We start from the raw sequence: 13697 nt of genomic DNA, 5'->3' as shown, positions 1-13697 counted from the left end.
TATGAATTTTCTGTTATGAAATTATGAATTTTCTGTTATGAGATTATGAATTTTCTGTTATGAGATTATGCATGTACAGAAAATTCATAATTACATAACTGTAAATTCATAATCTCATAAAAGAAAATTCATAATTTAATAAATGTGTTTCTTTTATGAGATTATGAATTTTCTGGTATGAAATTATGAATTTTCTGTTATGAGATTATGAATGTACAGAAAATTCATAATTACATAAATGTAAATTCATAATCTCATAACAGAAAATTCATAATTTTATAAATGTAAATTCATAATTTGAACAAAAAATGCAAAACATCGTTAACAACACATTAACTAAAATTTTTTTTGGTAAAAACAATGCCGTTTGGGACCGTGTTCACAAAGCATGGTGAACACGTTTCCACGACATAATTTGCCAAGTATCAAACTAACAACTTAAAGGTTAAAGAAATAAAAAAAAAAAAAAAGTGGCGGGGACTCGCCTAGCCCGCGGGACAAGGGTAGGGCGGGGTGGGCCAGTAAAACGCACGCCCACCAAGGAGCAGGCTTTTTTTGGCCTGTCCCGTCCCGCCAGCTCGTATTGACAGCTCTATCTGTTAGCAAAATGATATGGCTAACCTTGTACATTGGATTAGCCGCTAAGACATTTACAAGCTAATAGAGAGAATTTTCATCTAAAATTCTATTTTCCTCAAAAAGGAAATTACCAAAATTTGTCCCTCCATTATGTTGATTCACCATTTTAGTTCTAGTCATTTTAACTTGACTAATTAAATTCTTCGACTATCAATTTTTTACACGAAATGGTCCTTCGGCGATTATTTGTATAGAATATTGTATGACAAATTGTCATTGCAGTAACCTAGTTTCATATTCCAATTGCCACAACTACAACTTGATAACAATATTCTGCCTAAACAAAAATAAAAATGGACAAGTCATTGAAGTCTAAGTCATATTGTAAATCATTTAAACTGTAGTCTAAGTCATTAATTATATTGTATCTCATTGTATACTAATAACAGACCAACAAATTAAAGTTAGTGGACCCATATGCTATACAAATAGTCGCCGAGGATTATTTTGAGTAAAAAATTGATAGCCAACGGATTTAATTAGTCAAGTTAAAATGACTATGACCAAAATGGTGAAATCAACATAGTAGAGATAATTTTGATAGTTTCCTCTTTCCTCACACCAAAACTCCATGACAATCCTTTCAGCTTCAACAACAAGAGCTTGAATTATCTTCTTTTGCAGAATTTACTTGGTCAGCTTTTCTCTCAAAATCAACGTCCAATCACTTCTTGTCAAGCTCAACTCCCACCCACAGTACATTTATTGCACTTTCTATGCCTTTCAAGTAATACTTCTCATCGTACATAGTGGAGGCCTTTCGTCAACAATACTTACCAACCAATCAACATGGGGGCTTGCAATGCTTTGAAGTGTAATGGCGATGCTTGTTAGTGTCACTATTGGAAGTTTCCAACAATTAGGAAGTTCATCATATAATAGACTTAAAACTTGGTTACTATCAAATTCTCTCACCCCATTAAAGAAGAAACTTTATTTGATTGAGAAGATCAAAAGAGTTTCTTTGAATTGCCAGCTTCATCTTACCCTTCTCAATATGTACATCCACCGAATCAACAATATTTCTCAAGAAAGTTGTTGGAAATTTTTCTTTTTCTTCTCCTTCAAGAAGTATAAGATAGCAACTATGATCTCTCATCTCTGATGAGCCCATAACGACAATACATTTTTCTAAATGATATATGATAAATACAAGTGGACGCATGGTGTAATAGAAGAAAACACAACTGAACGTACTTGCACCACTTGACAACCACGGTCTAAAATCTAATGCAGAGTGTCAACACTACTACAGAAATGATATACTACATCGCTTAATAGAAGACGATTTTTTAAATAACCACCTTCTATTATATTTTTTTATACTACGACACATAATAGACTACAGTTTTCTAAATAACCGCATTCTATTATATACTATGGCACATAATAGACGGTTGTCTTTAAATAACCGCCTTCTATTATATACTACGTCACTTAATAGACGGCGGTCTTTAAATAACCGCCGTCTATTATATACTACGTTACTTAATAGATGGCGGTTGTTAAATAACCATCTTCTAATATAAATTTACATCACTTAATAGACGACGGTGTTAAATAACCACTGTCTAATATATATTTAAGTCAATTAATAGACGGCGGTTGTTAAATAACCGCCTTCTAATATATATTTACGTCACTAAATAGATAGCGATTTTAAATAACCGCCTTCTAATATATATTTACGTCACTAATATACGACGGTGTTTAAATAACCGTCGTCCATAATATATATATACATATATATATATATATATATATATATATATATATATATATATATATATATATATATTTAGTGTAATACACGGCGTACAATAACCGCTGTGTAAAGGTAGACACAAGCTATTGAATAATATAGATATTATATGTAAAGGTAGACACAAACTATTGGATAATATAGATATTAAACGTTTAGGGGTTTTTTATTTTAATTTATTTCTTCCATTCCCGCGCGCCGCACCGGACCCTTCAATCTCTTTGATCACGACGTCGTCTTTAGCCACTGTAGCCCATCCACAGCGCCATCTTTGATTACCACACCGCCTTCTCCAGTCACGCCCTTGTCGCCGGGACTTCTTGACGTATGTGTGTGTGTATATATATATATATATATATATATATATATATATATATATATATATATATATATATATAGGGTCCCATTCAGGTGAAAACCCCCTTAAAATACAAACCTGTGGATAAACATGGGCCATTAGATTAGATTAGATTAATGGCTTAGATGTAAGTGGAACAATTTAAGCCAGCATCATGAAACGACATCCACAAGGGCAATTAAGACAATTTAAGAGATTACTAATTAAGGTAGAAATATGATTCTGATATGTAGCCTAATTTAAAGAAGATTAATTTGACTAGGACTAATTCATCTCTGTTGCGCACGACAGCCGGACTCCAACGCCAAACACCACCTCAACGACAACCGCCACTCCAGCGACAACCACCACTCCACCGACAACCACCACTCCACCGCAAATCGCCGTTCGGACTAACGTCTACCACAACGCACCGACCTAGAACCCACACAGTAAAACATGGAGAATACGTCATCAACCATTCCAGGTAATCATCCAACCTTGATTATGATAGATGTACAACAGAGCATGAGTTATTATTCAATAGTATGTGCACATAAGAGTAATCACAAACCCTAATCACCAACACGCAAGCAAAACTGTAATGTCCGTAGGGGAAAACTAGAATAATGACACGCACAAATACAGACACACCCGTGCACACATAGAAGACACCATATTTCAATGACATAAGGAAGAACAAAGACAGCGGTAGTGAATTACTGGAAAAAACGGACCAATGAACCCAGATGCACAACATATTGGGCTTGCATGCACAGTAGCGAAAACCCCATAAGCCTTAGTCATAGAAAACACAGAAATAGAGCATAGAAATACCTTGCACACCGTACTACCCAGCATGCACGGGTTGGAACCCCCATAAGGCTGTGATAAACCACATGCATAATAATACAATCTTAGGGCAGGGTTATTACGTAACAAAACTGAAATTGGACCAGTGCACCCAAATATAGTTTAGCATGCATACATCTAGAAACCAGCATACGGCAGTATCAAACACTCAGGGAAAAAGTTGTAGAGTACACACATTTTGGCTTACGCACTAGAGCCAATTTAACCCCATGCACACAAAAAGAGTCTAGCATGCACCCTTTTCAAAACTCAATACGGCTGACATATTTAAAAAAAAAAAAAAAAAAAAAAAAAAAAAAAAAAAAAACCAAACACCCGCCCACATTAATTGAACTTTCAGACTACAGCACATCAACCATAATCAACCAAACTAAATATGTGTATTCGTTGTGTGCAACAGGTGCATACCAAAATGAACACAGAGACTGCACAATGCAAATACAAGAAGATGGTGCGAAATACTGGACACCTACAACCCAAAACGAGAAGACACCATACGAAGGACAGCGATTTGAAACAATTGACATCGGGATTGATTTCTACCAAGCATACGCTAAGGAGGCAGGATTTGATGTTAGGCACGGCTCAAAGCGTAGAAACCGAATGGGTGACGTGTCAATTAAATACATGCTATGCTCACGAGAGGGTTACAAGGCGGAAAGGAACGAAGCCACAAATACCGCGAACAAACGAAAGAGGCGGAGGAGAGTGTCAAACAGGATAGGATGTAAGGCACGTATGGTAATGAAAAAGTGTGACACTGGTGGATACAAAGTCCATGCAATAGAGCTACGCCATACACACTGTCTATGCTCGGATAAAGCCAAACCTTTTTTAAAGATAAATAGGCAGCTTGACATCGGCCACAAAACCTTTTTGGCTCACTGTGCAAAGGCAAACATAGGTCCCACAAAAGCTTTCAGACTCTTCAAACAGATGGTGGGAAGCTTTACGGATCTAGGAGCGACATGCATTGACTTTTGCAATTTCAGGCGAGACCTGTTGGCCTATATAGCTGAGGCAGACGCCCAAATGGTGATAGAAGACATGTTCAAAAGAAAACAAGAAAATCCGGACTTCTATTTCGATTATGACATTGACGAAGAAGCTCAATTATCCAGGATATTCTGGGCAGACGCAGAATCCCGAAGGAATTACGCATGTTTCGGCGATGTCATGTCATTCGACGCTACATACAGCACAAACAGGTACATGTCACTGTAGATTGAATTTGATGAGTACTGTGTGTGCTAGCCGGGTAAAACAGTTGTGCGCACGGAATAATGTAGTGATATATGAATTTCTCTGCAGTTGTGCGTGCTGTATGAAACATCTGTGCACAGTATATAAACGGCTATATGCAATACTAACTACCACCGTACTTACATTGCAGGTACAAGTTAGTCTTCGTCCCTTTCACGGGGGTGGATAATCACAAAAGAAGCATAACATTTGGGGCAGGCCTGATTGCGAAAGAAGATGTAGAGTCGTATGAGTGGCTACTAAAGAACTTCAAAACTGCAATGGAATACGCACCAAGATGTACTATAACTGACCAAGATCCAGCACTCAAGATAGTAGTACCACAAACTATGCCAACAACAAGGCACAGATTCTGTATGTGGCACATTACCACAAAAGTGGGGGAAAAGGTAGGGGCAGCCCTGTGGCATAACGCGGACTTCAAAAAGGCATTGAATAGTATCATATGGGATGAAACGTTAACCACAGATGAATTCGAGAGAAAATGGGAACAGGTAATGAAGGACTACAATCTAGAAGAACATAGGTGGTTTACCCAGTTGTACGAGGCACGTGCATCATGGATACCGGCATACTTCAATGACATACCGATGGGAGGACTGCTCAGAACAACATCAAGATCAGAATCAGAAAACAGCTATTTCGGTAAATTCACAAACCACCACTGCAGCTTGGTAGAATTCATGGCACAATACAACAGTGCTATCGGAGAACAAAGACATAATCAAGCAAAGCTAATCGCAGAAAATGAAGGTTCATACCCGGAAACAAAAACCCCTTTGAGTATTGAGAAGAATGCTGCTACAGTGTACACTATAAACATATTCTACGAAGTCCAAACAGAGATATGGGAAGCCAGTTTCACGAACCACATCATCCACAAACACAACGTAGGTGATATATGCAAGTACAAAGTTGAGGACACAGATGGAAAAATGTTTGAAGTAACAGAAACCCCACAAGCGGAGGAAATAGAGTGTGCGTGCAAGAAATTCAACCGTGTTGGTATACTATGCAGGCATGTGTTGTTGGTGATGAAGACAAATGGGTATGAATCGATCCCACGCAAGTATATTGTTCCACGATGGACAAGAGACGCATGTGCACACCCATTACACAATGTTCCATGGGCAAGAAGAACGAATATTCCAACATCGAATGAAACAACAAAAGTTGCCAATCAACTATGGACTGAATTCTACAACTGCATGGGATTGGTGAATGGTTGGCCAGATAAAATGGACCAAATGTTGGCAACATTGCAACAACTGAAAAAAGATCTGGAAAAGGAGAGGCAACAAACAGAAAATGGTGCCAACAACGCATCTGTGCTCGAAAGACTAGTCGGATCAACCAAACCAGGAGATATTCAAATAAAACCACCCAAAGTTGCAAAGAACAAAGGAAGTGGGAAGCGACTAAAAAGCAACAGAGAGAAAGCCATGTCGAACACACAAAAGAAAAAAGAAAGGACATGCAATACATGCGGCCTCCCAGGCCACAACAGTCGCACCTGTCCAGATAAACTTGCATCAGACGAAGTTTAGAATACATTTATTTAAAAAAAAAAAGTGAACAATGCAATCTAGTTTATTATTACGAACTGTACAAGATTATTTATATTCAGCAAGCATTTTATTAATAATACTTGGTTTAATTAATTAAAAAAAGGGGGGGGGGTGGGGGGTGGGCCTTCATTTAAACTGAATAGTACTGGCATTACTATGGTTTTATGACCACGACACCATTACTCATATTTATAACAATATTAAACATGCTAGGACGTGAGAACTAACAAAAAGACTGCATGAATTACCCAATGCACACATGAAAATATGTATGGGCACACGACCCAACACACTGACCCCAGCAAACGACTAGCCAAAGATATATCCCAGCCACGCACGCAACAACCCACCACGACGCACATCGCAACACCATACCATAACTGCAACCCAGGTGGCACGCACACAGTAAACAACATCAGAGCAAACTAGCTAAACACAAACCCAGCAGCAACGCCCCGTGAGGATGAGGCCAAAAGCCTAGAAAACAAGTAACCAAAAATATATTCATACACACGCACGCAACACCCAACCTCGATGCACACCGCAACAAAAGATATATTCCACAAATATAGACTAAACCAAGCATAAATAAAAGCCATAATTGGCGCCCTAATAAAAACATCCAAAAATAGTATGGCCACAATATTCTGCACACATAAATACACGAAGGGGAGGCCACATGTTTACACATCCAAAACAATAAAACTGACCACAGTTAGCATTTATCGTGTGGATGACACGCAGAAATCAAAAAACAAAAAACTAAATATCAAATATCACTACACGGCCGAAGGAGGAACCGATATTGATTGATACGCACGAGAAAGGTTGGTCGACCGATGCACATTATGCTCACAAAGGACGAGCTCCCACATGTACCGCATCCTCAACTTGTGCAGAATCGTACTGTCCCCCTTAACTAGACCACAATCCCAATCAAGAACACGCTGCCCGAGAAACGTCTCCATGTGCCACATCATAAAAACCCCGCAATCAATTTGATTCTTGGAATCCCGCCAAGCCATCTGCAAACGCTTAGATTCCAAACCAGCAAAAGCAGCAGACATCCCAGGAGCAACAACTTTACAAAATGCCGATAGCATAACCTTCTGCAAACGAACATATCAAACATTAACTCAACATTCAAAGCAGAGACCAAGGAGGAAATGAAAATCAAACACAACAAAAGAGGGGAAAGTGTGCCACCATAGAAACACTAACCATTTCCTCAATACAATCGCCGTACTTCTGCACCTTTGCTTGGGGATTAGCGTCACTATCAATAATCTCATACCGACCGCGTTGGAAATCAAAGCATAACAAGAAATAGTGGCTACGGCGCAAAATGGGGAAAAATAACTGCACAAAGGACAACAGAAAACAAATCAGGTGACGGAGCTGTGCACAGAAAACAAAGCCCATGTGCACAAATAAGAATAGTGTGCACGTGTGGACAACATGATGTGCGCAGGCAAACTCATAACACAGCAGAAAAAAAAAACCCAAAAAAAAAAGGAAAATACACAACACATATACCATGTCAACTTCAAAAATGTCTTTATAAGGCGACAAAATGAAGTCCATCCCCAACCTCTCACAAAACCAGCCGATCCTCTTGTCCAACGATTGAGCAGTATCAACAACCGTAGACAACTACAAACCACAACGAAACCAAAAAAAATAAATAAACATAATGAATAGACAAAGAAAAAAGCGGCAACGATTATAAATGGAAATGGAATTTGTGGAATTCAAACTAACCGTAGTGAAAGTAGACGCAAAGAGTCGTGTAGGTGCCAAAGCAGGCTTAGTAGCCTCCCGACAATTGAGAACCGCTGCCCAAGCATCAATAACACCAACATCAACTTCTGAGCCCGGGATAAGAGTCAACAAACTCTCCCACGACAAAGTACGTTCACCAACACTGAATACAGTTTGACTCCTAATATTGCCAAATAAACAGACTGTAAGCACAAACAAACATATAACATGCACACAACAATAAAAACACAACGACAACACTACTACAAACTAACATGTCAGAGGCAGACCCCCCCAGCAACCAATTTACTATTAACGCGTCTTCGGGTAGGTCGGGCGATGGAAACGTAACAGGTACAGTGACGGCGGCATCCTGATACTCCAAACGAGAGACGGCAACTGGTACAGAACAACCAAGAGGCTTAAGGGGATGAGCAACTTTAGTAAGGGCACCACACACTGGGCCAGCTGAAACGGAAGGATCACTGCAACCACTAACCCTCAAGCACTCCTGCGAAATAACAAAAAATACAACACATACATTTCAACAAACACAACCAACAACAAAGCTAGCCACCCTTAGAAACAAGACAACTACAGACAAAAGAAAGCGCCGACTCGAACACCAACAACAAAATAAATAATAAGGACCCAACCTCAACTGGGGTAGTAAACTCCGGACACTCCGACACAGGGGAAAGAGCCAGCCCTGAATCGACATCAACATCACCTTTATCAACAAAGTCGGGCAAAGCAGCTTGTTTGTCAGAGGTCCCCAACCCTGCTTGCTCCACGCACACCTTCCCGATCCCCTACACAGAAACACAACGCTAAATTATTAAAACCCACACAAAACACAAAAAAAAAAAAAATAATAATAATAATAAAAAATAAAAAAAATAAACACCAAACATCAGACTTATAAAAATCAGAAAACACAAAGCTCACCCCATCCATATCATTAACACAATCACGATCAGGACCCATACACTCCACAGCAATATTGCCAGCCAACTCATTCCCCACATCCAACCCAGTGACATCCACACCAACACGACCAAACTCCTGGGTTAACCCAAGGCTAAAAGAGGGGACATCATTCAAACCGACCCCCTCAGCAATCGCGCGAAACGCAACATCAAGAGCCTGCAAACGGGGTTGGATAGGAGCATACAACTGACGACAGACCGCCCCCTCCCTATCCCTACCACGTGCCATCGCGAAAAACTGAGACAAACTAGTAATAGCACTTGCAAATACAGCAGCCACCTCACTAACCACACATTCAAAAGTCTACAAAAGCACAAAAGAGAACACCTAAAGTTAGCATGAGGCCTACATGCACACAGAATAAGAATAACGTGCACAGAAAGAGACCATAAATGTACAGTTCCATATAAAATGAAAAAGACCAAGCTACAACTACAACCACAATGCAAGCACAAAAGCCAACACAACATTTAGCATGAGACCCACATGCACATTGAATAAGAATACCGTGCACAGGAGGTAACCATAACTGTACACAGACTACTAAAATGAAAAGGACCAAGCCACAACTACAAACACCATGCGAGCACAGAAAGCCAACTGGCAGTGCACACCTAACAAAACCAGGGGGCAATGCCATTAATTAGAACAAACAGGCCCAAGCAACCAAAAAAATGTATGCACTAATACCCACAAAAGGATCACCCAACTTGATTAAGAAGCAACACAAAATAGGACTACGTTGGGCCAGCACATGATACACAATCAAATAAAAATAAGAATGAAAACACTGTACCTTTGGACCAAATTCAGCACAAGCCTCATCATCATCAGTAGACAGCACCTCAACCATTGGTGGCTCAATCACTCCACGCCCAAACCCCCCACTACTTATCTCTGCACTCTCACGAGCCAATAGTATCTCAGATGTCCACCCCTGAAACGAAGGCACCAATCGAGGGACAGAACGCTCAAAGGGCAAGACCCGGTCGACATAAAACAACTGAAATCAAATTAGAAAACTAAATCAAGTAAATAAAATATCCACACACAACAAACAACACCAAAAACAAAGGAAAAAAAAAAGCATACCGCAACAAACTCCGCGGGGCCAACAAAGCACTGATGCCAACCAGATTTCCAAGCATCCTGCGTCTCCACCAACGAATCCAGAAGAAGCTTGCACCAATTCAAATCCCGGATGCGTCCAACGTCATCAAAACAATCAAAGTACATTTGATTCGCATACCCATTACTCATAGAACAAACCAACGTGGAAAGAACCAACATAGAGAAATGTCGCTGGAACCAAACACCCCCATCCACCTCGCCAATGACCTTATCTGCAATAAGAGACGTAATCACCGTATGACTGACCTTCTCAAACAATCCTCTCCAGTGCTTCAACAGATTACTAATACGATGCTTATCACGTTTCACCATCTCGATACACCCACGTGGAAACCCCAAAACCAGCTCAACATCACGCTCATTCACCGACACAGATCTTCCACCACCAAGATCAAACGTCCTCGTCTGCCCATCAAAATTAGTTAAGAGCCAATGGACAAGACGAGGAGGACACTCAGCCACCTTGAAATCCAACAGCGCCCCAAATCCCAACCTCCTAATATCATCATTTTGCTGTGTCGACAGGTCCACAAGCGCGTCAACAAGAGTAGAAGCTTGCGCCCGAAACTTAACAGTGGGATACTCAAATACCTCATCGGAATTCTCTTCACCACCATCCTGCTCAGAAGGAGGAACGGCACCGGGGGCAACATCAGGAGCAGCATCTAAGGCATTCCAGGCAGGGTCTTGTTGCAATCTCGCTAGGAACGCCAACGGAGGTGAAACAAAGTCATCATCACTAACGCAAATCCCAGCACCACTCGGAGCACACCGCCCCGCTTTGAGCTTCTTACCTAGCAAAACAAGAACACCTCCACTTATATTAGCTCAGACACAGACACGCACGCAACATGGTACCCCAACGCACACAGTACAAGTCATCACATGTGGCACTACCATACTGGCGACATTTACACCACATGTTACATGACAAACCAAATCTCCAAACACAGCAAAACCCATAACAAATATTGACACCCTACATTTATTGAACCATGGATACATAACATTCCTATGAATCAAGAATAGTACTGCCCATCTATTTAAAGAACATATAACCCTGAAATGAAAGATGTTTTGATATTTGCCAAGTGGTGTTCTTACAAGTAATTTCTTGTTGTATCTTTGCATTATTGTGTTCATATACATCTAGCATGCCTCATATGAAGAAGTCATTTTAGATTACAGTCCAAAACCCATGTCGGGAAGGGAAAAAACTGCTTGTTCTAGATATCGACTATACTATAATTCATCACACGTCAGCAGCACAGAACCCATATCAACTCATGAGACCTCGTGAGTTACTTTTTGCTTAGATGCTTTTCTTACTGCCTAACTTGGTGGTCATAATTGATATCTTATCACATGCAGATCTGCATGAATTTCACTTGGATGTCTATGCAGAGTATGATATCATCAGCTGGTCTAAAACCAGGACACAATTTCGTCCCTGGTCATTGCAATTATGATGATATATTCACCATTGAATGGTTTGCTAAAACGATGATATATTGTCAATGCTTCCTAAAATGATCTATTAGGCCATATGTACAGAAGATAACGACCATATGCACTGCACTCTGCACTCATCATTTCTATTTTTAAAAACCAATAATTAATGAATAAAACTAGTGGTAATTTCTACACCAAATATAAGAACAGAGACAAGCCCTAAATCCGGCTAATAAAAAAAAAACAGCCCGCCACCGTCGTAAACAACCACCTCAGAAACGCCACCAATGCTACCAAACCAGCAACCCCCCCCCCCACCCACCCAACAACACAAAACAACCCAAAAAGCACCAAACAGAGGAAATCCCTAAATTCGACTACCCGTAAAAACACCCCCCACCGCCGCAAACAACCACCTCAGAAATCATACCAAACCAGCACCCCCCCACCCAACAACACAAAACAACACAAAAAGGATAGAAAAACAACAATACCGAACAGAAAAACGGGAAAAAAAAAAAAGGGAACAAGAAATCGCACCTCCACCGACAGCTCCAACCGGTGGTCCCCCCCTCTTTAGCGAAACGCGGTCCCCAACCACTACCATGGCTACGTGGAACGGAAAATGGAATGAGACGAAGCTGCGAAGAAGACGCGACAAAGTGAAGTTTCCACCGCACGGAGAGAGAGAGAAAGCGACGCGGAGAGCTTGAGGAAACGTAACCTAGCGCGTGAATGTGGACTACTCGGACTAGGACACACTAATAAACAAAATACCAAATAAACCCCCCCTTCCCATAAAAACAAATGCACTTAACGTAAAAACCCACAGCCACACGCTTGAATCACCACCGTCCGATCAACACATCCAACGGCCCAAACAAGTCCACAGGTTTGTATTTTAAGAAGTGTTTTCACCTGAATGAGATTCTATATATATATATATATATATATATATATATATATATATATAGGTTCTGGTGCGGTTGGCAGCCTCATGTGCGGTTGTGGGGTTAAATCTGAACCATTGATCTTGCTTAAATCAAGGTCCAGGATTACCAAAAAAAATTTTTAAAAAAATGCGGTGACAATTCGATAATTTTTGCATCTGAGTCAAATTTAAGGTACGTGAGTTTTGTGCTTAATGTACGTGACATTTGTGCTTAAGGTGCATGAGTTTTGTGCTTAATGTGCGTGAGTTTGTGCTTATGGTGCGTGGGTTGTGCTTAAGGTGCGTGAGATTTGTTCTTAAGGTGCGTGAGTTTTGTGCATAATGTGCATGTGTTTTGTGCTTAAGGTGCATGAGTTTTGTGCTTAATGTAAGTAGTTGGTAAAACTTAAAGTGTATGGGTTTTGTGTTTGAGGTGCGTGAGATTTGTGCTTGAGGTGTGTAAGTTTTGTGCTTAATGTGCGTGAATTTGTGGTTTAGGTGCGTGAGTTTTGTGCTTAATGTGTGTGAGTTTGTGCTTAATGTGAGCCATTTTAAAATCTTAAGTGCGTGAGTTTTGTGCTTAATGTGCGATGTTTATGTACTTAAGGTGAGTGATTTGTGTTCTTAAGGTTCTTTATTTGTGTGCTTAAGGTGCGTGGTGATTTGTGTACTTAAGGTGCGCCATTTTAATGTTTAAGGTGCGTCCAACTACACAACTTCATGGGAAACTATTCCCGCACTGAACGCTTCCCTATATATATATATATATATATATATATATATATATATATATATATATATATCCTAACCACACTGAGAACCTGCTCAAATATCATATCACAACTACATAGAATTTAATATTTCTAATCTTACAATTAATACAAGTAATAAATCTCACAATATAGCCAAGCACCTTGTGCACAAATGGCACTCGGGTTGGATCCCCATATGGGAGGTTGTGAGTTCGAGCCTCAGTGGAGGTGTTAGTCA

The 13697-nt window shown here is 40.1% G+C and overlaps 1 protein-coding gene across 1 annotated transcript; it reads left to right on the top strand.

Moving 5' to 3' along the window:
- Window positions 1-4043: 4043 nt before the first annotated feature.
- On the top strand, window positions 4044-6421 carry LOC109156279 (protein FAR1-RELATED SEQUENCE 5-like). Its single transcript, XM_019304132.1, has 2 exons — window positions 4044-4819; window positions 5005-6421. The coding sequence occupies exons 1-2, from the start codon at window positions 4044-4046 to the stop codon at window positions 6419-6421; spliced, it is 2193 nt and encodes a 730-aa protein (XP_019159677.1).
- The last annotated feature ends 7276 nt before the right edge of the window (window positions 6422-13697 follow it).

Source organism: Ipomoea nil, unplaced genomic scaffold (genome assembly GCF_001879475.1).
Source record: "Ipomoea nil cultivar Tokyo-kokei standard unplaced genomic scaffold, Asagao_1.1 scaffold2705, whole genome shotgun sequence".
In the NCBI taxonomy this organism is placed as follows: domain Eukaryota; kingdom Viridiplantae; phylum Streptophyta; class Magnoliopsida; order Solanales; family Convolvulaceae; genus Ipomoea; species Ipomoea nil.
Note: the sequence above shows the minus strand (reverse complement) of the source record. Positions and strands in the feature narration are given on the sequence as shown.